Source organism: Lynx canadensis, chromosome B3 (genome assembly GCF_007474595.2).
Source record: "Lynx canadensis isolate LIC74 chromosome B3, mLynCan4.pri.v2, whole genome shotgun sequence".
NCBI lineage: Eukaryota > Metazoa > Chordata > Mammalia > Carnivora > Felidae > Lynx > Lynx canadensis.
Genome location: NC_044308.2, coordinates 59,874,327 through 59,900,511, shown reverse-complemented (window position 1 = coordinate 59,900,511; position 26,185 = coordinate 59,874,327). Strand labels below are relative to the sequence as shown.

General features: G+C 45.0%; 1 protein-coding gene across 1 annotated transcript; it reads right to left on the bottom strand.

The window, feature by feature from the left end:
• Nucleotides 1–2,123: 2,123 nt before the first annotated feature.
• TGM7 (transglutaminase 7) lies at nucleotides 2,124–26,155 on the bottom strand. The gene is made up of 14 exons (XM_030320179.1): nucleotides 26,048–26,155; nucleotides 22,370–22,436; nucleotides 19,514–19,696; nucleotides 18,602–18,847; nucleotides 17,882–18,000; nucleotides 16,126–16,254; nucleotides 15,860–16,037; nucleotides 13,203–13,341; nucleotides 7,939–8,042; nucleotides 7,348–7,590; nucleotides 5,321–5,647; nucleotides 4,768–4,928; nucleotides 2,616–2,749; nucleotides 2,124–2,385 (listed from the first exon to the last, which is right to left on the bottom strand). Exons 1-14 carry the CDS (start codon nucleotides 26,153–26,155, stop codon nucleotides 2,124–2,126), a joined length of 2,400 nt encoding a protein of 799 aa, XP_030176039.1.
• Nucleotides 26,156–26,185: the final 30 nt, after the last annotated feature.

Below are 26,185 nucleotides of genomic sequence, written 5' to 3'. Positions count from 1 at the left end.
CCTTCACAAAGCAGCCTGCGAAAGCAAAATAAATTTTAAAAAACAGAGAGAGGAGAAGGATGAGAGGGAAGGGGAGGGGGGAGAGGGGAGAGGAGGAGGAGGAGGAGGAGGAGGAGGAGGAGGAGGAGGAGGAGGAGGAGAGGGTGGTGAGATAAGCCAAGTGAACCTGCAGAGCCACTGAGCAGGTGAGCAGTGGCAAGGATAAAGGGCCCACATCTGAAAACCTGCAAGAGCATGCTCTCCTTTTCTGTGTTTCTGGAATTTCCAAAATTTCCATGATGCAAATATGCCAATTTATAATGATAACTATATTTTAATTTTTTTTAATTGAGATATAATTGGCATATACTATTGTGTAAGCTTAAGGTGTACAACCTGTTGATCTGATACATTTGTATGTTATAATGTTACTACCATAGTGTTACTGATACCTCCATCATGACACAGTTATTTCTTTTTTGCAGTGAGAACATTTAAGACCTGGTCTCTTGGTAAGTTTGAAGTATAAAATACACTATTATTAACTATAATCACGATGCTGTGCATTAGATCTCCAGAATTTATTTATCTACCAAATGGAAGTTTCTTCTCTTTGACTAACATCTCCCCAATTCCCTCACCCCCAGCCCCCACTTACCACCAATCTACTCTCTGTTTCTAGGAGTTCAGCTTTTTTAGACTCCACAGATAAGTGATATCATAAAGTACTTGTTGTCCCCTGACTTATCTCTCACTTAGCATAATGCCCTCAAAGTCCATCCATGGTATAGCAAAGGGCAGGATTTCCTTTCTTTTTCATGGTTGAATAATATTTCTCTCTCTCTCTCTCTCTCTCTCTCTCTCTCTCTCTCTGTGTGTGTGTGTGTGTGTGTGTGTGTGTGTGTGAACATCTTTGTCCACTCATCCACTGACAGACACTGGGGTTGTTTCCATATCTTGGCTATTGTCAATAATGCAGCAACAAACACGGGAATGAAGGTTTCTTCTCAGGATAGTGATTTTATTTCCTTTGGATAAATACCCAGATGTGGGATTGCTGGGACATATGGTAGTTCTATATTTAACTTTTTGAGGAACCTCCATACTGTTTTCCACAGTGCCTGCACCAGTTTGCATTCCCACCAACATGCACAAGGATTCCCTCTTCTCCATATCCTCACCAACACTTATTATCTCTTACCTTTTAATGATAGCCAGGTAATGATAACTTTATTTTTTTAAGTTTATTTATTTAATTGGAGGGAGGAGGGGCAGAGAGAGATGTAGAGAGAGAATCCCAAGTAGGTGCCACGCTGTCAGCCTGACATGGGGCTTGAACTCACAAACTATGACATCATGACCTGAACTGAAATCAAGAGTCAGACGCTTTACCAACTGAGCCAGCCAGGCGCTCCTAATGATAACTTAAAAAAGCACGATGAATAGTGGGAGGAAGGCCAGAAAGATATGTGGCAAACTGTTAGCAGAGATTTCTTCTGGGATGAGGAACTATAGGTGATTTTTCTTTTGTTTCTTTTCACCTTTCTGGTCTTTCCAAATTATCTAGAATGAGCACAAATGATTTTGAGTGGGACTGGCCCAGCCATCCCTGTGCTCTCAGGGGGCAGCAGAGAAGTCCTGCTAGGTATCTCTGGCTGGTCCCCCTGGTGGCACAGTCACTGTCTTCCCAGGCCGCCCTCCCCAGACTTCCCTCCAGCTTCCATCTGCAGGCTAAGACCATTTAAATGGAGAGACCTGGGGTCCTTAATTCCAGAGAGGCTGATTTAAGGGAATCATATTGGCCTTATTTTGTGACTGGGGACTTAAAGCAGGAGAGAGATAAGACAGGAAGAGCAGAGAGGGCCTAGCCAATGCATCTGGCATTGGGCCAGGCCAGGGGACCAGCCAGCAGCAATAAGTAGATTCTTAGCACAGAAGAGAGAACACTGGTGATAAATTAAGAGGTCTTTATTGTCTCTTCCCAAGATGCACAGAGGTTCTAATAGTGCTTCATTCACCCCAAGCAGGCCAGGAACCGGACAGAGAAGGGGCAAAGATAACATTACACCTTCAGGAGCAGAAAAGACCAAGGTGGGGCTGCCAGAAGGCTGGAAGGGTATCAGGAGTGGGGGGTAGGGAAGGGGCTAGGGGATGAAGAGGGGAGCAGTAGGAAGGGTGCTGGGCTCAGGGAGAGACGGGAGGGGGGTGGTTGGGAGAGTACGGGGTGGGGCGGGGCGGGGCGGGGCTGAAGAAACCCTGGCTGCAGCAACAAAGATGTCCTTGTAGCCCTTGATCTCCTTGATCTCATTGCTGCTGATGAGGACTTGCAGCTGGCGTGGTCCAGTTTTGATGGGGTAGAGGTCCAGTTGAATGTGGATGGTGTGTCCAGCCACCAGAGTCCCAATGCTGAAAGTCAAAAAGAGCCTGTTAGAGCCTTAAGTAACTGCTGGGATGGGTGATATAGTTTCCCCTCTTGGAGTAAGCACCTCCCACCCCCCAACACCACCAAGGTCAACCTTCCCCAAGGAGGGTGGGAAAGTGGGGGCAAGTAGGCACCATTCAGGAGACAAGGGACCGACCTATGATCCCACAAGGTACCCCTTGTCAGAGACCAGCATGAGACAGACGGTACTTACTTTTTGGATATCTGCCCATCGATGAGGCCACTTCCCTCTAGCACCATCATGCAGTTACTCAGAGCAGTCATTAGGGTATTGGTGAGGGTGATGTGGACTCTCAGTGCCTTGCCCACCTCAGCCCTTTTAGACACCTGTGAGGAGAGAAGACAGGGATATTGTGGGCAACTGGCCTCATTTCCACACTCCAGTTCAGTATCCTCATTCCACTGTCCTTCTCTTCACCACCAGGGACTGCTTTCTTACTGCTAAACCACTGCAATTGGGAGAGAAGAATGTAAGCCGAAGAGTATTCAAGGTTAACAAATATCCTGACCTGTCTTAGAAAGTCACAATGCTTCAGGAAGCCACTGCCAGTTGGGAATTGGCACCAAGTTGAAATCTATTTCCCTCCCCACCATCTAGTTCAGGATGGCAATTAGATTTCAACTAAAGTGCCAGCTCCAATCTGTTCATCATGGCTAATAGAAATGGCGTGTTGAAAAGGATCCTGAGGACAAATCCAGAGTCAGAGAGCTATGACTGATTAGTAGCGTCTGACACAGGCATGGGATAAGAAGTGGTGCTATATGCACCATCCATATGCTATCAGTGATATCTTTCTTTTTTTTCCGTTTACTTATTTATTTTGAGAGAGAGAGGGACCACAAGCAGGGGAGGGTCAGAGAGAGAGGGAGAAAGAGAATCTCAAGCAGGCTCAGCACCATCAGTGCAGACCCTGATACAGGGCTCAAACTAATGAACCGCTAGATCACAACCTGAGCCCAAACCAAGAGGCAGATGCTTAACTGACGGAACCACCCAGGTACCCCTAGCACTATCCTTCTGAGGCCAATGTCACATGATATGGCAGAGCCAGGACCTGAACCAGGTGTCCCAGACCCCAGCCAGGATCTTTCCCCCACGTTGTTCTGACAGTAGAAACACTCTTGAGTTTCCCCAGGTGTGTTCTGTGCATCCCACGTGAGGTCTGTGTCATAGGGCAGCATGGCCTTGGCCTGTGAGTGGGAGGCAGGGTCCCTATCCTACTCACTTCTAGAGCCCGGTGCCTAGTGCAGTGCCAACCAGGTGGTGGATATTTGATGAACATATGTTGAACTAAAATGTGTCCTGACCACCCAGATCATACTCGAGGCATGTTCTGCCTCAAACAGAGAATTAAGAAAAAGTAAGAACCCATCCTGACTTCTCTAAAATTCAAATGAAAGAAACAAATCCCTTGTCCTCTAATGAGGGCATCAAAGTAGAACAGGCAAAAATGTCTTTGGGATCCTTCATACTCACACAAATCATCCCCCGTTCCCTTAACTGTGGGGACCAATTGATAGTCTACTCTGGTTCTGATGTGTTTGCATTGGATCTTGTTTGTAACCAGGGCTCTGGGTAATGGGGGCAGGGTCCTCGCCTCAGCACCAGGCTGTGATTCTGCCCACTGCTGCACCGTGGCCTGACAACACGCCCAGGTGAAAACTGTCAGGTGGTCACATAGTTTATGATGTGGAGCTACTCATTCTGGTTGGGGTGGAGTGTGCCACTAACAAATCCAGTAGGTGCAAAGCCAGGTTGGGATCAGGCAGTGGGCAAGTTCTTTAGAACAGGAGGGGAGATGGAGAAAGGAGGCTTTGAGGGAAGGAAAACCCCTGGTAACGGGAGATGGGGAATATTTCTGCCCTCCATTTATCCTTCTTCCACCTGTAATGACCTTGCCAGCCACACAATCTTAGAACTCAAATCCGAGGCTCCTTTCATATGTCCTCCCTCTTCCCTGTCAACTCTGTGTTATCTGCAGTCACCTTTGGAATTTCACTTGTGGTTTTTCTCAAATCCGGCTCCTCTACTCAATCTCCCAGCCATGCCTCTCCTGTCTCTCTGCCTCTGCAAAGCTATCTCCCTACTTAAAATGCTTTCATCTCCACCTCATTTCTCTGGACAGTGTCTTCCTATGCATCCTCCACAAAATGTCACTTCCTCTGGGAAGACTTCCACTCTGCCCTGCACTTTGCACAGAGGACAAGACAACACCATACTGTGCTTTAATCATCTATTTGGTGTCTGAAGCAGGGACTGTATCTCATTCACTGCTGTAGCCCCAGCCCCTGGGTCGGGTGAGTTAAAGGGCTTCCAGGCTCCATCTCTGTCCAAGACACCTTACCTCAATAGATAAATTGGGAGGTTCCAGAGAGATATCTTTTAGGACCAGCATGGACCTCCCCATATCCTCCACCTTGGCAATGCCAGACACACGGATCAGCTTCTCATCTGTCAGCTTGTTTCTATAATTGTCGTAGGGTAGCAAGAGCGGCCACTGTATCTCTAAGCACAGACAAAAGACATCTTGAGTCTGGAAACAAAGACACACACACACACACACACACACACACACGGAAATTTGTATGTGTGAGAGACTATGTGTGTGAGTCTGTATGTGTGTGAAAGTATGTTTGCATAACAAAGAGAAAGATACAGTGTACTTAACCTATACTCACTGCCCCCAGAAGTCATTGCTATGTCTCACCCAGTGGGATAGTGTCAGAGGTACAGCACATGGCATATGTGACCCCCTGCCAACAACAGCTTCACTACCTGGCACGTGTGTGTTGGGGTGCAGGGATCTCTGTGTAATCTGGCTGAACCATCCCAGCTTTGTTCATGACCCCACAGCTCCCATCCCTATAGGTGATTTTCCAGGCCTTGTTCATACTCACCCTCCCCAAAGTCCAGGTTCAAGTGCACTGTTTGCCTCCAGAGGGGCTCCCGGGTGCCACCCTGGTGCAGCAGGGCCTGTGCGCAGAAGTGCACCACCAGTCTGATGGGACCCCGGGGGTGGACTCTGTCTGGCACCCTCAGGGCATGCAGCTTCAGCAACAGGTCCTGGCCCCACTCAGGCGTCCTGGCCAGGTGAAGCTGCAGCTGGGCTGGCTGATCCTGAGACCCCCTGGACCCCAGCAGATCCAGGAAGGGTGAGGAGGCCCTTCCTGGGCCCAGCATTTTCTGGGAAGCCTTCATGAACACAGATCGCTCCTCAGGGGATCCTGGCAGAAAGGAGAGCCAGGAAAGACCTCAGTAAGGAGGCGTTGAGAGGACCAGTGGCCTTCTTTGGGAAACAAACCACCCAGAAACTTCCAGCTCCCTTCCCAAAGGGAAGCTACATAAGGAGACAATAGCTACACATAAGGAGCCACATAAGGAGACAATACAGCATCGTGGCTGAGAACAGGGAATTGGTATATTGCTTGGTGCTGCATTCAAATCTTGCTCAGCTAGGTGTCCCTTAATCCCTTGGTGCTCAATTCTTTCATTTATAACCCAGATATATCTCCTTGCCTCATAGAGTTGCCAAAAATTTGAGTTAAATGAGTTGCTGAATATAAGTACCCAGTACTGTTCTTTGTCATCAGTATTGTCACCGTCATCACTGTCATCATCATCATCAAAGCCAAAGGCTTCCCCCCCTCCCCCACCGCATCAACATCCTCACTTCTAAAATACATGCTCAAGAGACTCTTAAAAACTGAGAACATGGGGCGCCTGGGTGGCGCAGTCGGTTGAGCGTCCGACTTCAGCCAGGTCACGATCTCGCGGTCCGTGAGTTCGGGCCCCGCGTCCGGCTCTGGGCTGATGGCTCGGAGCCTGGAGCCTGTTTCCGATTCTGTGTCTCCCTCTCTCTCTGCCCCTCGCCCGTTCATGCTCTGTCTCTCTCTGTCCCAAAAATAAATAAACGTTGAAAAAAAAAAATTAAAAAAAAAAAAAAACTGAGAACAAACTGAGGGTTGATGGGGGGGTGGGAGGGAGGGGAGGGTGGGTGATGGGTATTGAGGAGGGCACCTTTTGGGATGAGCACTGGGTGTTGTATGGAAACTAATTTGACAATAAATTTCGTATATTGAAGAAAAAAAAATAAAAGGTAAAAAAAAAAATAAAATAAATAAAATACATGCTCAAATCTTTTAAGTGGGTCTTCCTCTCTTACTCCTGGGGTCTACTCAACATTCAGGTTGAACTCCAACTCATCCCAAATTGTGGACTTCTCTAGCAAAGTTACTATGCACCAGAGGCATTGCTCCAAGTGCTTTCTCTGTATACTCAGCTGCCCTCACAATAGCCCTCTGAGGTATCATTAACCCATTTTACAGATGAGGAGGTGGAGGCACAGGGATGTTAACACATCCAGGCTTATACCACTAGAACATAGTACCAACATAGCAGCATTGTTGGTACTCAGGCAGCCTGATGCCACCCTGGCCTTCTCCACAGGGACATCTACTCCCTTCCACAGGCCAGGTGTCCTTCCTTTCCCTCCTTAAGTGTCCACCTCCCTCCTTGCTGCCACCCCCACTGCCATGATGTAAGGAGACCATGATATGACCCTAGGACAGAGTTGCCATAATAATAAAGAACATCCCTTTTGAATTGCAGGTAAATTTGAATTTCAGATATATAATAATTTTTGTTTAAGTATATTACATGCTATATTTGGGACACACTTATACTAATGAAATATTTGCTTATCTGAACTGATCTGGAATTCAGATTTAACTGGGCACTCTGTTTTTATTTGCTCAGTCCAGCAGCCCTAGGCCCACATGGCCAGGGTCCAAGAAAGCCCCTGGGAGTTTGCGATGAGGAGGAGGTGATCAGGTGGTGTTGGTTTTAACAGGCATGAGCCATTCTCACTGAAAGAACACAACAGACGTCATGTCCACCCACCCTGAAACCCCAGGGCCCCAAGCACCTTCTGGATACTTGTAGGAGCTGGTAATGTTCTGTCGCTTAGCCGACCCTACCATCTTGGTGCTGATTTCCTTCCCAATGGAATGGGTATTATGGTCCAGGATTTCCTGGGCCTGACCATCTCTGAAGAGCCAAATGACTTCATCAGCATTCACCTCGGCGTACACAAATGGGGTGTCATAGGGCAGGTGAACCTCCCCTTCCCTGATGGCCTTCACAGAAGCAGGGCCGCAGCAGAATATCCCTGTGGAAGGAACAGAAGTTGAGGACAGCTGACAGCTGCTAGCATGTGGACTGGGCCGACTGGTGGTGGCGAGGGCAGGTAAGGGGATGGGATGGAGAAAACCCTCACACACCGAGTGCTCTCAGGTTCCCACAAATTCATCCGATCCTCACAGCCACCTGTGGCATTTATCAGCTTCCCCACTTTGCAGGTGAGAAAACAAGGTCCTGCAAGTCATCTGGGTCACCCAGCTGAAGGCAATGAAGTGAGAAAAAATACTAGCCCTTTCTGGCCTCCTGCTCATGTGATCAGTCCCCCTGCTCAGCCCCCCCATGGAGCCCAGATCCTTCCACAATGGCCCTCACTCACCGCTGCTGGTTTGCTGGGGAGTGGGGTCCAGAACTTGCCACCCATTGTATCCTGGTGGGAGATCTTTCCGGATCATCCAGCACTCATTCCAGACATGGAAATTCCTGCAGAGAAGAGTAAGGAAATGAAGATTCACATTTTCCTGGATTTGTCAGGTATCAGACACTATATTGAGTGCTTTATATTGTTGTTTTTAAAATTTAAAATGTAATTGACATACTATATTGTATTATTTTCAGGTGTACAACATAGTGATTTAACATTTGTATAAATTATGAAGTGATCACCCATGAAAAATCTAGGTACTATATGGCACTGTATAAAGTTGTTATGTACTAATTATATCCCCCCCCTTTTTTTTACTCTTTATTTGGAAGTAATTTCAAGCTTACAGTAAAGTTGCAAGAATAGTACAAAAAATACCCAAGGGTGCCTGGGTGGCTCAATCAGTTAAGCGTCAGACTTCAGCGCAGGTCATGATCTCACAGTTCATAAGTTCAAGCCCCGCACTGAGCTCTGTGCTGACAGCTCAGAGCCTGGAGTCTGCTTTGGATTCCGGGTCTCCCTCTCTCTCTGCCCCCCCCCTCCCCCGCTCATGTCTCTGTCTCTCTTTCAAAAATAAATAAACATTTTAAAAAATTACAAAAAATACCCATATACCCAAGTTATCTATCGTTAACATTTCGCTTCATTTGCTTTATCATTGGGTTTCTTTCAGTATGGATTTGAAGATTATCAATACATTTTTTCTTTTGTTTTTTACTTCAGTGTGTATTTTCTAAGAATAGAGATCTTCCCTTACAGTTATCAACCCCACGCATTTCTTATTGATATAATATTTTTATCTAATTTACTGTCTATATTTCAATTTTATCAATCGACCAAATATTGTCCTATTTATTTATTTATTTTTAATTTACATCCAAGTTAGTATATAGTGCAACAATGATTTCAAGAATAATGCACCTCACCCATTTAGCCCATTCCACCTCCCACAACCCTTCCAGCAACCCTCTGTTTGTTCTACATATTTAATAGTCTCTTATGTTTTGTCCCCCTCCCTGTTTTTATATTATTTTTGCTTCCCTTCTCCTATATTCATCTGTTTTGTATCTTAAAGTCCTCATATGAGTGAAGTCATATGATACTTGTCTTTCTCTAATTCCGCTTAGCATAATACTTCTAGTTCCATCCACGTAGTTGCAAATGGCAAGATTTCATTCTTTTTTCATTGCCGACTAATACTCCATTATGTATATATCTACCACATCTTCTTTTTTTTTATTTTTTAGCTTTTAATTTACATCCAAATTAGTTAGCATAGAGTGCAACAATGATTTCAGGAGCAGATTCCTAATTCCCATTACCCATTTAGCCCATCCCACCTCCCACAACCCCTCCAGTAACCCTGTTTGTTCTCCATATTCAAGAGTCTCTTATGTTTGTCCCCCTCCCTGTTTTTATATTATTTTTGCTTCCCTTTCCTTATGTTCATGTGTTTTGTATCTTAAAGTCCTCATATGAGTGAAGTCATATGATATTTGTCTTTCTCTGACTAATTTCACTTAGCATAATACCCTCCAGTTCCATCCGCGTAGTTGCAAATGGCAAGATTTCATTCTTTTTGATTGCTGAGTAATACTCCATTGTATATATATACCACATCTGCTTTATCCATTCATCCATCGATGGACATTTGGGCTCTTTCCATACTTTAGCTATTGTTGATAGTGCTGCTATAAACATTGGGGTGCATGTGCCCCTTCAAAACAGCATACCTGTATCCTTTGGATAAATACCTAGTGGTGCAATTGCTGGGTCGTAGAGTAGTTCTATTTTTAATTTTTTGAGGAATCTCCATACTGTTTTCCAGAATGGCTGCACCAGTTTGCATTCCCACCAGGAGTGCAAAAGAGATCCTCTCTCTCTGCATCCTTGCCAACATCTCTTGTTGCCTGAGTTGTTAACGTTAGCCATTCTGACAGGTGTGAGGTGGTATCTCATTGTGCTTTTGATTTGTATTTCCCTGATGATGAGTGATGTTGAGCATTTTTTCATGTGTTGGTCGGCCATCTGGATGTCGAACTTCTTTGGAGAAGTGTCTATTCATGTCTTTTGCCCATTTCTTCACTGGATTATTTGTTTTTTGGGTGTTGAGTTTGATAAGTTCTCTATAGATTTTGGATACTAACCCTTTATCTGATATGTCATTTGCAAATATCTTCTCCCATTCTGTCGGTTGCCTTTTAGTTTTGCTGATTGTTTCCTTTCTGTGCAGAAGCTTTTTATTTTGATGAGGTCCCAACAATTCATTTTTGCTTTTGTTTCCCTTGCCTCTGGAGACACGTTGAGTAAAAATTTGCTGCAACCAAGGTCAAAGAGTTTCTTGCCTGCTTTCTCCTTGAGGATTTTGATGGCTTCCTGTCTTATGTTTAGGTCTTTCATCCATTTTGAGTTTATTTTTGTGTATGGTGTAAGAAAGTGGTCCAGGTTCATTTTTCTGCATGTCACTGTCCAGTTTTCCCAGCACCACTTGCTGAAGAGACTGTTTTTATTCCATTGGATATTCTTTCCTGCTTTGTCAAAGATTAGTTGGCCATACATTTGTGGGTCCTTATCTGGGTTCCCTATTGTGTTCCATTGATCTGAGTGCCTGTTTTTGTGTCAGTACCATACTGTCTTGATGATTATGGCTTTGTAATGCAGCTTGAAGTCCAGGATTGTGATGCCTCTAGCTTTGGTTTTCTTTTTCAAGATTGCTTTGGCTATTTGGGGTCTTTTCTGGTTCCATACAAATTTTAGGATTGTTTGTTTTAGCTCTGTGAAGAATGCTGGTATTTTGATAGGGATTGCATTGAATATGTAGATTGTTTTGGGTAGTATTGACATTTTAAAAATATTTGTTCTTCCTATCCAGGAGCATGGAATCTTTTTCCTTTTTTTTTGTGTGTGTGTGTGTGTGTGTGTGTGTGTGTGTGTGTGTGTGTCTTCAATTTCTTTCATAAGCTTTCTATAGTTTTCAGTGTATAGATTTTTCACCTCTTTGGTTAGGTTTATTCCTAGGTATTTTATGGGTTTGGGTGCAATTTTAAATGGAGTCAATTCCTTGATTTCTCCTTCTGTTGCTTCATTGTTGGTGTATGGGAATGCAACCAATTTCTGTGCATTGATTTTATATCCTGTGACTTTGCTGAATTCATGGATCACTTCTAGCAGGTTTTTGGTGGAATTTTTTTGATTTTCCATATAGAGTATCATGTCATCTGCAAAGAGTGAAAGTTTGACCTCTTCCTGACTGATTTGAATGCCTTTTATTCCTTTGTGTTGTCTGATGGCTGAGGCTAGGACTTCCAATATTATGTTGAATAATAGTGGTGAGAGTGGACATCCCTGTCTTGTTCCTGACCTTAGGGGGAAAGCTCTCAGTTTTTCCCCATTGAGGATGGTATTAGCATTGGGTCTTTCATATATGGATTTTATGATCTTGAGGTATGATCCTTCTATCCCTACTTTCTTGAGGGTTTTTATCAAGAAAGAATGCTGTATTTTGTCAAATGCTTTCTCTGCATCTATTGAGAGGATCATGTGGTTCTTGTCCTTTCTTTTTTTTTTTTTTTAACGTTTATTTTTGAGAGAGAGAGACAGAGCATGAACGGGGGAGGGTCAGAGAGAGGGAGACACAGAATCTGAAACAGGCTCCAGGCTCCGACGCGGGGCTTGAATTCACGGACTGCAAGATCATGACCTGAGCTGAAGTCGGCCACTCAACCGACTGAGCCACCCAGGCGCCCCTCTTGTCCTTTCTTTTATTGATGTGATGAATCACATTGATTGTTTTGTGGATATTGAACCAACCCTGCATCCCAGGTATAAATCCCACTTGGTCGTGGTGAATAATTTTTTTCATGTATTGCTGGATCCAGTTGGCTAGTATCTTGTTGAGGATTTTTGTGTCCATGTTCATTAGGGAAATTGGTCTATAGTTCTCCTTTTTTTTTTTTTTTCAACGTTTATTTATTTTTGGGACAGAGAGAGACAGAGCATGAACGGGGGAGGGGCAGAGAGAGAGGGAGACACAGAATTGGAAACAGGCTCCAGGCTCTGAGCCATCAGCCCAGAGCCCGACGCGGGGCTCGAACTCACGGACCGCGAGATCGTGACCTGGCTGAAGTCGGACGCTTAACCGACTGCACCACCCAGGCGCCCCTATAGTTCTCCTTTTTAGTTAGGTCTTTGTCTGGTTTTGGAATCAAGGTAATGCTGGCTTCATAGAAAGAGTTTGGAAGTTTTCCTTCCATTTCTATTTTTTGGAACAGCTTCAAGAGAATAGGCATTAACTCTTTAAATGTTTGGTAGAATTCGAATAGTGTCCTTTATTACATTCTTTACCACCGAGTCTAGGATCACACATTGCATTTAGCTGTCCTGTCTCCTTTGTCTACCTTGATCTGGAGCAGTTTCTCAGCCTTTGTTTTAATACATTGAAATTTTGAATTCAGTATTTATTTGCCAGAGCTATATTCATTTTGAGCTTATCTGAGGCTTTCTCATGATTAGATTCAGGTTATGCATTCACACACCGAATGCTACATAAGTGATATAGCCTTCTCAGATATACCACTGCTGATTGAATCGGGGGTTCTTCAGCCCTTTAGGAGCTCAGAGCGGGAGGGGCTCCAAGGATTGCCACTAGCTCTCACACAACCCAAAGATCTGACCTGGAAACTGGCTGGAAAAGGAAAAACATGACACCAGATTTACAGTACAGCAGAGGAGAAGGGAGCCAGGGGAAGAGATCAGAGATCCAGAAATGAAGGCACACACACACACACACACACACACACACGCGCAGAGAGGGAGTGAGGTGGATAGAGGAGGAAACAGGAGAGACTGAGGAAGTGGACAAAAGCAGCAAGTGCAGGCTTTGCCCGGAGGAGAAACAGAGAATGGCACAAACAGATGGCTCAAAGAAGGAAGAGTCATCTGTAAGATGCATAAAGATTTTGAAGTTAGTGTTCACAGAACACAAAATCAATTTTTTGGTCATGGGCTTCAGAATGTTATCCCACAGTCTTATATTTCTGAAGGGCGTTTAGTGTGATGATGTAATTAGCCAGAACAGTCTCCTAGGTTAGGGAATTGCTCTCTGGGCACCAGCAACAAGATAAAGGATGATATTGCCTCAAAACTAGAGAGAACCAGGTCAGAGCTTCCTTACCCTTCCTGACATGGAGCAGAGATGTGTTTGAGATGGTGTCCCTTACCATATTTTGTCTCGCTTCTGAGTAGGCAGCATCTCTGCATTTTGGTCATAGTAGGTGTCGACAGTCAAGTTCCTGTCCATGTTGTGTGCAGAACGAAAATTGGAAACCACACGGGTTGGAACACCTAAACATCTCATTACTAAAGAGAAAGAAAACATGGAGAATCACTGAGTTCATTTCAAGCAGAATCATTAGCTCCCCATGCATGCTTTCTAACTTTTAAGCTGGAGGAGAGAAAGAAGGCCAAGATTCTTGCAGATCCATACCTGTAAGTCCTTTATTCTCAAAGCACTGCACCCAGGCCCAGAACCCTGCTGCCTACCTGCCCCATTGATGGTCTCCATCCCACTAGGAAAAAGAAATCGCTTGAAGGTTACTTAAAACAACAATAAGCAATTCAATTTATTATTTAGCGCTTTTTCCATTCAGCAGCTTTCCAGATTAAAAACAGAGAACCTGAAACATTTGCTAATTTGAAAGAAAATAAAAAACTTCAGGCCTTGTGGCCTGTTTTAGAAGAGAAGCTGTGTGGCTTAACTTCTCTGGGCCTTAGTTTCCTTGTGTGTAACAAAATAAGGAATTGAAACAGATGATTTTCAATTCTTAAATTCTGAATCTGTAATTCTACTGAAATACAAAGATTTGGAGGAGGTAAGAAAGAAATCAGAGAAAGGATAGAAGGGCAAGATAGACATAGAAGTAACTGGAAGACATCAGAGACAGAGGGAACTTGCTTGTACAATGAGGCAATAGCCATCCCTGATAAGGCAACAGCATCCTCTTGTGGCATCTCAGGATAGTACTACAAAGGCTTTTTAATGCTGAGTAAAGATCTTTTTCTTTTTTTTTAATGTTTTATTTATCTTTGAGAGAGCTCAAGCTGGGGAGGGGCAGAGAGAGAGGAAGACAGGATCTGAAGCGGGCTCTGTGCTGATAGCAGCAAACCCAATGCAAGGCTTGAACTCATGAACCTTGAAATCATGCCCTGAGAGCCGAAGTTGGACGCTCAACCTACTGAGCCACCCAGGTGCCCCCAAAACTGAGTTAAGATCTTAAGATTTCACTTAAGTAGTTAAGATCTACTCACACAAAGCAGATATTACACCACCTACACCACCACCACACCCAAGCGTAAGCGCACGCGCGCACACACGCGCGCACACACACACACACACACACACACACACACGCATCTTCCCAAGGCCAAGTAAAATCAAGCCAAGAGCCAGATGTGACCTTTGGAACATAGGTCTCCACCTCAGCCAGCGAGGCGAGGAGTTCAGACAAGTTTATCCTATCCCTCTCCAGCTCAGGACCAGTAGTGGGTGCCTCCTGAGGCTGCTGGGAGGATTATAGTGCTTTGAAAAGTAAGAGGACTATTGAGATTGACCAATCTTTTTGTTACAATTGATTCAAGAGTCCCAAAGGGAGCCAGCCATGTGCTCACAGTCACTTCTCTACTCCCAGCACATCTCCTGAGCTTTTCATAACCTCTCTGAAAGGGTGACAGCTAGACCAGGACTGCAAGTGGCCAGAGGCTGTGTGGTGGGAGCAGCTGTCCCCTTCCTCAATGGCCCCAGAACTTTAGGGCCTGGGAGTGGGGAGAGGCTTCAAGAGGGAGTAAGGATGCAGACCTAGACCTTCTCCCTCTCATCCCAGGGCCTAAGGGCCCAAGCTCTCCTCTACAACACCTGCCTAACCAGGGACTTCCCAGCCCAAGACAAATGTGGCCATATTAAATGCTGGTGCTGTGCTGAGCATTTTCCAGGGAAAATGAATGAGCAAAGTGAGGTCACTCTGTTTGAATACTCAGATTTAAACATCTCGTCTATCTGTAGCACCTGTACATATCTGCCAAGCTATGCTGCCCCTCTCAGAAAAATCTAGAACTTTGTCTTTGGCCCCTGTCTCTGTCTTCTCTGTTCTTTGCTCCCTCATCCTCCAATTCAGAGTCAGCCCATTCACTCAGCAAACACTGAGCATCACAACAAAACAGGTAGCATGTGTAAGGTACTCCTGCCTTGCATGGGGCAAGACAGGCAGACACCTCAGTATTCTGTCTTTCCCTCATCCTCACAGATAATCCGATCAACACCTTTGCACTAAATCGTAAATAAATGGTAATGCAAAAAACACTGATGCTCCATGTGGGTAGTTAGCAAAGTAGCAAATCTCCTATTGTAACTCCTCAAGAAACTCTCCAAGAAGTATTTGGGAGCCGCCAGCTCTGCCTACAGGTGGGATCAGACTTTCTCAGACCATTTGCTTGTACTTCAAGCTTCCCCCCGGCTGTCCCTGACTCCAGGCTCACCAGGAGCTGAGAAACCTGAGCAGTGGCAGAGAGAAGCTGCCTTTGCTTCCACTTTGGGGCCACACTCTTCTTTATCCAAGTGACCATTTTAATAGTCTAACTGCCATCAAGGAGACTGCAGAGTGATTGTGACGGGTCAACTTCCCTCCTAGGAAAATATGCAGGAGTCCCCAAGAGTATGGAGTGTGCTGGGTGAGAGTCCCTGTGTGCACCATCTCTTAGCTGTGGGGCTATGGTCAGGCCCCAGTTAACTTATGTGAAAATGGAGATAACCAGAGCCCAACTTCAAAGGGTCATCCCAAAAATTAAATGAATGCTTCTGCATCCCCATCTCTCCCTCACTCACCTGTGCACATCACAGCTGCAAAGACCCAGCACTGTCCATACTTCACAGGCTGCCTGCCCCTGGCTAACCACTGCCGCAGGATGGCTACGCTGCCATTCCACTCCAGCGGGCTGACCCCCCTGGAGTAGTCCTCTCCCCAGTTTCCCTGCAGCACACCGTTGTCATCGTTGCTGTTGATCTGCAAAGGACAGACAGGCGGGTCCCCACAGTGCCCTAAGGAAGCTCAGATTGTCCTCAGACAGGGCCGGGAGAGCTTCTGTGCTTACCATGGCGCTCACCACCCTGCAGACGTACACAGGGTCATTCCGCTGGGAGTAGTCTTTGGATGGGTTCTCTAAAAAGTACAGGCTCTTGTTCAAGATCTCAAAGCAGATATCTATGATGTCCTCTTCAAACTTCCAAGTGATTTCAAGGGAGAGAAAAGAGAAGAGCGTCCTAAAACTTCAAGTCAATAACACAGGCTTTGAGGGATGGTGTATATGTGCTGGAGATGAGGATGGGGTTAAATATAAGACAAGGTCCTGCCTTCAAAGAGCTTATAAGTCAAATTGGGAGTGTATGAGATTCAGAATTCTGGAAAATGAACCTGAGTGGCTCTAATGGAAAATGCAAACAGAATTTGGAGGTGAGGGATCCCTGTTGACAAGAGATCAGAGAAGGCCATTAGCACCAGTAGGCTTGGAAGGGCCAGGTAGACAGGAAGAGAGCAGGGTGGGGATGTTCACCTGAGGTCTTTGAGTATGGTGCTGCCCAGGACAGGGGCTTAGAGGTTTTCATTTCTGGAGGACATGAGGGAGTAGGAAAGACCAGATGGATAAAAACAGGGCTGCTGTGAGAGGTGAGGGAGAAGAGTATGGGAGCCTTGAAATCAAGTAGAGGAGTTCAGCTGTAGCTGGGAACCTAGGAGAAGCCAGTGTAGGTTCATGACATAAGTTTATAACATATACTTGATACATATGCCTATGTGAAGTATGGAGAATGCTGGCTCTTTGCAGCTGTGATGTGCACAGGTAAGTGAGGGAGAGGTGGGGATGCAGACATATGTCTCCGTATCAAAAAATCACACAAATTGTCACAGTTGGAGCACACAGGCTCCCCACTCCCTCCCCACCACCCTCCTGGTGAGTGTGGATGGGGCTGAGATGTCAGTGGGAGGGAGGCAGAAAGTATACCAGTCATATTTGCTGGTTGAAAATGGAAAAGTTGCCCAGAGCCAAAGGTCCTGCCGTTTGTACACTGACAGGATATTTGATGTTATTAAAGAATTGTCGTTTATTTTTTCAGTTAGGATAATGTTCACTTTTTCAGGAAGAGTTGTTATCTTTTAGAGCTATAATCAAAGTATTACTCTATTAAATGATATGGTATCTATAAATTCCTTTCAAAACTTCCAGTGATGAGTTTGGAGGGATGGGGACAGTACAGACCAGGGACAGGCAAACTTTTTCTGTAAAGGACCAGATAGTAAGTATTTTAGCTTTTGCAGGCTGTGGGGTCTCTGTCTCAGCTACACAACTCTACCACTGTAGCATTAACACATCCACAGGTGATACTTAAGTGAATGAGCATGGCTGTGTCCCCGTAAAATGTCATTTATAGACATCACAGCTTGAACTTCATATAATTTGCATATCACAAAAAATTTTTTAGTTCTTTTTCAACAATAAAAACACGAAAACCATTTTAACTCATGAACCACACAAGAACAGTCAGTGGACTCTAGTTTGCAAACCCCTGGTATAGATGGAATAAGATTCACCATAAATTGCTCATTACTGAAGCTGAGAGACAGGTTCATTTTAGTATCCTGTCTACTTGGAAAATGTTTTAAGTTTTTTATATAAAATATTAAAAACTTGAAAGATATCTCCCCTTCCTTCCTTTCCCCTCTTACTGGTTGGGAAATTGGCCCCGCACCACACACTGTGACATTTGTTAGTGGCCTTTTGTGAGCTAATAGAGTTGATTAAGAACCAGCGAAAGGAGACCTGCCCCAGGCCCCGTTTCTGGTGACAGCATTACCTGCCCATAGTTCCAGGGCCAGGAGGTGATGAATCTTTCATGACCCTTGTAAACAAAGCCATAGTCCATCATGATATACTCCTGCAATAGTATTTCACTTGGCAGGTAGACATCATCCTCTGAGTGGATAAGAGTAGGAGAGGGGGCAAAAGACAAACAGAGAAATAAAAAATAAATAAATAAAATAAAATAAAATACAGTAATAACAGTGTCTTGCTGGATAATAGGGGAAGGAATGGGTTGGTGGCAATAGAAATCGAAACTGGACCCCTTAAAAGTCTATAATGCTCTTCTAGAGGCCAGTGATATAATCTGTACTTTAAAACATAATGATTATCATTTCCTGATTGCAAAAGTGGAAAGCCTATTGTAGAGATTTGGAAAATATGGATGACGGAATGCAGATAATGAAAATCACTCATTCCCACTACTCACAGACACCCACCACTACAGTTTGGTATATTCCTGCCACTCTTTCTGTCCACGTACATGTAATACAATTAAGATCACACTGTGTTCCGTTCCCTAATCTCTTTCACTGCACATCACACCACAAGCATTTTCATCATGCCATTAAAATTCTTTTTTTAAAGATGGTTTTCAGTGAGCACATGGTATGGCATAGATAAGCAGCTTTTATCTTCCGGGCTTTCTCAGAAGAACCTCTCTGAGCCTTCCTAGTGGATCAGGTTGTCATTACAGCCTGCGAAGCAGTTGTACCTGCATTCCAAGGGTTAAAAAGCAGGATGAAAGTTCCCAATGGGTGAGTCACACTGTGACCCTGGCCCTGAGAGATCTCTATCTTCAGAGTGTAGGGACCAATGACTGCATTGGATGGTGTAAAAAGGGAGACGAAGAGTGAGTTGGTGTCAATGGTGAAGTCAGAAGCACTCCAGACATTCCCTTGTCGAGCCTGGGTAAGGGAGAAGGTGGCTCGGGTTCCCAGCAACTCCGTGGGCGCTGGTCCTGTGTGAGAGACAAATGACCCCTCAGTGAGGTTTAAAATCTATGTGACATGATTCCAGGGGGCTAGGAGGACCCTCACCTTCTTCCACCACTTGCTAATCCTTTTGGTTTAAGGCTTTTATTGCCACTGGATGTCTTTGGGCAAGCCACTGAAGATCTGTGGGCCTCAGATATTTTTATCTGTAAAATGGGATCATCATAGTACCTGAAAGCTAAAACTCCTGTCATGGGGATTAAATTATATAATATATATGAAGTTTCAGCACAGTGCCTATTGTGCATTTAAAAATTGGCTGTTATCAGGGTGCCTGGGTGGCCCAGTTGGATAAACGTCTGACTCTTGATCTCAGCTCAGGTCATGATCTCACAGAGCCTCACATCAGGCTCTGCACAGAGCCTACTTGGGATTCTGTCTCTCCTTCTCTCTGCCCCTCGCCAGCTTGTGTTCTCTCTCTATCAAAGTAAATAAATAAACTTTAAAAAAAATTGGCTGTTATGATCACAGTTTCAATTTGCTGAGTTGGCCAAATCTTTCCTTAATGTCACTTATCAGGTGAGCACTTAGAGGGTCCTGGGGATCCCAGGAAGAGGGAGGGGAGGGAGCACTCAAGAAGGGGACATGAGAGCCCTACAGGTGAATTTTGCCTTAGGGCAGGGTGAACTCACCCGTCTCAGCCACAAAGGTGAGGTAGTCTGTCCCAAAGTGGAAGGGTCGGCTGAAATGTAGTTGGAGCAGAAAGGACTGGCCCCGGCGTACAACAAGCCGCTTCAGGCCCATCTCCTGCGTGTGATGCTCCTGGTTGTTTCTTGGGCTCTGCAGGTCCACAGACCTGAACTTCAAGGCTGCCACTGGAGGGGTATCGGGAGAGGAGACAGGTCACTGCGCAGCTGTGGCTCCCCAGGTTCAACATCCCCCAACACTTCTCAATCATTTCTGCAGCACCTGGCTCTGACTTTGGTAGGATTACTGTCTACACCTGAGCCCTTCTGCCACCCCTGCCTGCTAGTTTCACAACTTAGCCTTGGCAGTTTAGCAGGCCCCAACCCTGGAGTGGGAAGATTGTGATCCTGGTGACTCTGCACCTGGACCCAGAGCTATAGGGCTCAAAAATGAGGGCCCCAGGGGGCACCTGGGTGGCCCATTAGGTTAAGCGTCTGACTTCAGCTCAGGTCATACTCTCAACATTTGTGAGTTCAAGTCCTGCATCGGGCTCTGTGCTGACTAGCTCAGAGCCTAGAGCCTGCTTCAGATTCTGTGTCTCCCTCCCTCTCTGCCCCTCCCTCCCTGGCACTCTGTCTCTCTCCCTCTCAAAAATAACTAAACATTAAAAAAAAAACAAAAAACAAAATTAGGGTCCCAGGAAGAGAAAGGTTTCCAGATAATTGACACTTAATCCATGAAGTGCCACCACATACTATTAACCACTTTTGTTGACAATCTTTCCAAAAGTTACTCTCTTATCATGCTGATAGAAGAAAGAACATATTAGAATTTTGTATGAATTAAGTCAGTGGGCTGACTAGAGGCTGTGACCTCAGCTACAGGCAAGTCCCTGCTTAAGATGCTGGGTAGGTAGCTTCTTTCTCACCTCTCAGCCATGCTCTGGGTGTATGAGGGCACTGACTCTTCCCAGGATGCTACTGTGTGTGTACCTAGGGTACAGTTTAAAGACTCTCATAGCACAACTGGCCAGAGTGTGGGCTGTGACTACCTTAGCTCTGAGACCTTGAGCGAGTCACTTAATATCCAGAGACATCAGTGTCCTCAGCTGCAAAATAGAGACAGTGGTATTCCTACCCCATAGGGTCCATGTGAGCATTGAGTGAAGATTCACAGGTAAAGGACTTCTGGTAGTGGCAGGTACGGAGTAAGCACTCAGTAATCATTAATTGCTCTTAGTGCTAGTAATGACACAGCCTCAGATTGTATTTGCTTTGTTATTTAAAAAAATTTTTTTTTAACGTTTATTTATTTTTGAGAGAGAGACAGAATGCGAGTGGGTTGGGACAGAGAGAGAGGGAGACGAATCTGAAACAGACTCCAGGCTCTGATCTGTCAGCACAGAGCCCAACGCAGGGCTCGAACTCACGAGCTGCGAGATCATGACCTGAGCTGAAGTCGGACGCTCAACCGACTGAGCCACCCAGGTGCCCCGCCTTGTTACTTTTTAAAAAAAATTTAGTATTTATTTATTTTTACTTTTGAGAGAGAAAGAATGAGAGAGAGAGAGACAGCATGCGAGTGGGGGAGGGGCAGAGAGAGAGGGAGATGCACAATCCAAAGCAGGCTTCTCAGCTGTCAGTATAGAGTCCGACGCAGGGCTTGAACCCACGAACTGGGAGATCGTGACCTTAGCCAAACTTGGACACTTAACCAACTGAGCCACCCAGGCGCCCCTGAATCATTTCTGCTGGTGATATTTACTGCGCTTACTGTAAACAAAAATCCATTTGATCTTTTTCCCTAGTAGCACATCAGTTTATCTCAGTGGTTCTCCAGTGGAGAAATTCTGTCCCCTGAAGGACATGTAGCAATGTCTGGATACATTTTTGGTTGTCACAACTTGGGGTAGAGGCCGGGGATGCTGCCAAACAGCATCCTAGAGGAAACACAAATTTTAGCACCTACCAGTTTTTGTGCCATTCACATTCTGAACTTCCGCACTGATTCTTTATGTTTTTGCTAAATTAGTTCACTTTGATAGTTTTGGCCCATCTTTCCTTTACCTGGCTGGAATTCTTAAATCCTTGTTCTTTCACCCAAATGCTTTACGTTGCCGTCTGGGGACTGCCTAAACTGTTTTCCAGGTCTTCATCCAAGACATTGCTAATAAGATGGTTCTAAGCATTAGGGCTTAAGTCAGACACCAATGGAGTATCATGTTGGAGTTTTCTTCCAGGTTAATGCTAAGTTATTAGGAAATACTCTTTAAGTATAGTTGTTAAACTAGCTGTGACTACATCTGATACTTCATCTGAGGAAATGGGATTAAGTGTTTAAAATTTTCCTTCACAGCCTAAAATCAAATCCAACTTTCATATTTGTATCTTTCCCACAACCTTGTTAAACATTTGACTAAAAACAGAATGTGCGTGATGGTCCCTTGATCCCCCTTCTCGTAACCATCTTTTGTTGAGGCAGATTCAAAGATGAATCACTGGATCAAATAGTACAAAGTTTTTAAACCTCTTATTGTAACTTAGGCACTTAAATAATTATATTATTGCAACCAGAGAAGTCAGGACGAGATCTAACACGGATGCCTTTGAGTTACTTAGCAGCATTTTTTAAACATCAGGTCCAATCCATTAGTAGTTTGCAAAATCAATTCAGAGAAATGTGACCAATATTTTTTTAAATAGAAAATATCACAATGTAGCACACATAAGGAGAGGAAGAATAATTTTATGTGTAACTGGGTCACAATATAAACTGTGGGTCAGAGTCAAAAAGTTTGAAAGCAACTGGCCTAGATACTGATTGTATCTTATCTTTTCCTGAGGGACCTGACATTTTCATACCAGGAACTACGGAGCCTCCAAAGGAAGCTTCTCCACCCCATGTGTAACATCCAGTGGCCGTTCCACCCTGAAAGATCAGATACCCAAAAGAGGCAGTGAAGAGCACACAGAAGTGCTTACGTCACTTCCACAAGAGAGAACAGGACTGGGGCAGCCTTTTCTGGGCTGCTGTCCACAGCTAGAAGCATACTTCTTTTTTTTTTTTTAATTTTTTTTTTTCAACGTTTATTTATTTTTGGGACAGAGAGAGACAGAGCATGAACGGGGGAGGGGCAGAGAGAGAGGGAGACACAGAATCGGAAACAGGCTCCAGGCTCCGAGCCATCAGCCCAGAGCCCGACGCGGGGCTCGAACTCACGGACCGCGAGATCATGACCTGGCTGAAGTCGGACGCTTAACCGACTGCGCCACCCAGGCGCCCCTAGAAGCATACTTCTAAGGGCAGATCAATTCTCCCTTTACTCAGGCTGGGGTGGTTTGGGAAGGAAAGGGGAGGAGGAAGAAGGAAGATGCCTTCCTCTCCATGCCTAAGATTGCAGTGCGCAGAGAAAACTTATTGTCCATTGGAGACTCAGGTTTTCTTTTTTATGCCACTTAACACCATTATGCATTTGGCTCACTGAAGGCCTTTTCATGTCAGGAAGACAGTGACTTCAGAGAACAAGAGGGAGGTCCTTCAAGGGAGCAGGAAAAAAATTCAGAAACCAAAAGGATCAGGAAGAGGTTTAACAAAGCAGGAAATCAAGCAGAAGCAATTAGTAAAAACATGTCAACTCCCACAAGGCCTTCTTGCCTTGGCCATTGGCCCACCAGAGTTAATGACTTGAGCAAGAGGAGAGGAAGCCTTGGCCCATGATTCCCAGTGCTTGACTAATATAAAGACAAGGAAGGATCAAAATATACCCCCATGTATTATCATCCTGAAAATGTGGGGGGGGGGGGGCAGATGGGGAGGACATTAAAACAGTCATCTGCCTATTATGAGTTCTGAAGCTCCTGCCACCTGAGACCAAAACCTGAGGCAGCCCTACTCTCACAGATGACTCCATCTCTCCACTTGGGTCTTAGCTCAGAGGTACCTGCTGCACAGGGGCTTTCTTCAGCCACTGAATGTGACGCCCCACCTCCCACCCTATCGCTCACCATCACAACACCCTTTTTTTTTTTTTTTTTTTTTTTTTTTTTAACGTTTATTTATTTTTGAGACGGAGAGAGACACAGCATGAACGGGGGAGGGGCAGAGAGGAGGGAAACACAGAATCGGAAGCAGGCTCCAGGCTCTGAGCCATCAGCCCAGAGCCCGACGCAGGGCTCGAATTCGCGGACCGCGAGATCGTGACCTGAGCCGAAGTCGGACGCTCAACCGACTGAGCCACCCAGGCGCCCCACACAACACCCTTTTTATTCTCTGCTGGGCACTTAATAGTATCTGGGATTATTTCCACGGAAGTAGAAACCTTGGCAATCTTCTCACTCCTGGACCCCCCACACCTAGGATGGAGCATGGTTCCTAATTGCTGCTGATAATGGTCGCTAATGTTCACTGAATACCTACTACCTTCCAAGTACCATCCGAAGCATTTTATGTGTCTGAAATCATTTATGTTCTCACAACCATACTGTGATTGATGTGTTAATAGTGTTGCCCACATGCAGGAAGGTACAGGGTAAAGCTGCGGTTTGAACCCAGGTAGGTTGGCTCCAGAGCCTTCCCTCTTAATCTTCAAGGTCTCCTGCCTTCCCTAGGGAATGCTCTGAGATGTTTGCTGGTACAATGTGGGCAGCATGGGTAAAGTACTAGGAGACTAGCCTCACAGGACAGCAGTGGGGCTGTGGTGGAAAAGAAGGAGAAAACCCTCTGTGGGCAGCAGGGCCAGGATGGGGAGGGGGGGCTTGACTCAAGGCCAAGATGCTGCTGTTTGATCCACTACTAATGGGTATACCTACCCACAGTGGGAGGATAAAATGGTATACCTTTCTGAGGGCAACTCATCAATATTTATTATAAGAGTAAAGAGGGGTGCCTGGGTGGCTCAGTCGGTTGAGCGTCCAACTTCAGCTCAGGTCATGACCTCACAGTTCGCAAGTTCGAGTCCCACATCGGGCTCTGTGCTGGTGGCTCAGAGCCTGAAGCCTGCTTCTGATTCTGTGTGTGTCTCTCTATCTGTCCCTTCCCTGCTCACACTCTGTCTCTCTCTCTCTCAAAAATAAATAAACATTTAAAAGAAAAGAAAGCCTTAAAACATAAATACATTTGAGGCACAAATTCCTCTTCTGGGAATTTTTCCTAAGAAAAAAATCATTATGTACAAAAATGTAAACATAAGGATGTTCAGTGCAACCTAAATATCCTATAGTAAGTGTTGGATACATAAACTTTATTCCTCTGATGTCAACATAACAAACAAAAAGAACAAAGAATATGGGGAAATAATTCATGAGGTATTAAAAAGTAACATAAAAAGACTAAAACCCAGTATGTTACAGATTATCTGTAGGTGGTGATATTATGGGAAATTTTTCTTTCCTTTGAGTTTTTTGGTATTGTCACACTTTTGCTTTGAACATGTATTCCTTTTGTATCAAGGAAAAGTGTTACTTTGATCAGAGGCGGGTTTCTGAGCAGGAGTGGCACCATCAAAGCTGTAGTTGAGGATTAATCCAGCTATGGTATGTAGCACAGACAGAGGGAAAAAAGTCTAGGGAGGGAAGGGCAGTGAGACTCTGTCGCAATAACCCAGGTAAAAAAAAAACTAAGAGGACCTAAACGAAAGTGTTGGCAAGAAGAAAAGAGGAACCGCCCTGTGTGTGCGAGGGACTGAAGCTCACGGTCATGTGGCAGGCTAATAAACACTTGAAATACCTTGACTTCCAGTGCTTCGCAAAGCTAGTTTGGGTGAAGACTGGGGCAGGTTAAAACAATCCACAGCCAGCAACATCCTAGGCAATCAGGCTACTGGCAAAGGACTGGAAAGCTCCAGACAGAGATGGCGAAGGGTAAATTATCCCAAGCACAGCCAGCAGTGAGAGCCAGCACCTGCCAGCAAATGTCAGGTGCACTTTGGCTCCTTCTCTTCTCCTGCTCTTGTCCCTGCACTTAGTCTAGCTTCTATGTCAGTGTCTTTTCTTTTCCCACTTCTCGTTATTGTCGGTTTAGGACTTTGATAAATACTTCATTCTTTTTCATTTCTTCCCTTTTAAAAAATGTAAAAGGATACATCTTTTTTTTTTAATTTTTTTCAACGTTTTTTATTTATTTTGGGACAGAGAGAGACAGAGCATGAACGGGGAGGGGCAGAGAGAGAGGGAGACACAGAATCGGAAACAGGCTCCAGGCTCCGAGCCATCAGCCCAGACCCTGACGCGGGGCTCGAACTCACGGACCGCGAGATCGTGACCTGGCTGAAGTCGGACGCTTAACCGACTGCGCCACCCAGGCGCCCCGTAAAAGGATACATCTTTGTGAGAGCCCATGAAGATTCCTAAGCAATGAGACTACTGCAGAGTGTTTCTATGTTCCTTAGAATGTGCAAGAAGAAAAATATCTTATTATTTGAAGGTTCAAGTACAAATTTCTTTGTGAAGTGTTCAATGTGCTCCACAATGTGGTCCCAACTTATTTATCCAATTTTATCTCAGCCCATAAACTCTGCTTCATTCATGTTGTGGCCTCCAAACCTCTGGATGTAGGGATTGAGGAAGGACCCCAATCTCTACATCCCCACTGTCTCGATTTTTCCAGTAAAACTCAACATCCACCTTCTCCACGAAATCCTCCCCAAGCATTTTGGAACATGGAGATATCCTAGCACCGGT

What these genes read in the sequence shown, in the direction of transcription:
- TGM7 (XM_030320179.1), bottom strand. Translation starts at nt 26,155, where the DNA reads ATGCTTGGGGAGGATTTCGTGGAGAAGGTGGATGTTGAGTTTTACTGG. An exon ending in TGCAGCTGTGATGTGCACAG is followed by an intron (nt 13,342 to 15,859) that starts GTGAGTGAGGGA and finishes CTTTCTCTTTAG; the next exon opens with TAATGAGATGTTTAGGTGTT. An exon ending in CTCCCAATTTATCTATTGAG is followed by an intron (nt 2,750 to 4,767) that starts GTAAGGTGTCTT and finishes CTCTCCTCACAG; the next exon opens with GTGTCTAAAAGGGCTGAGGT.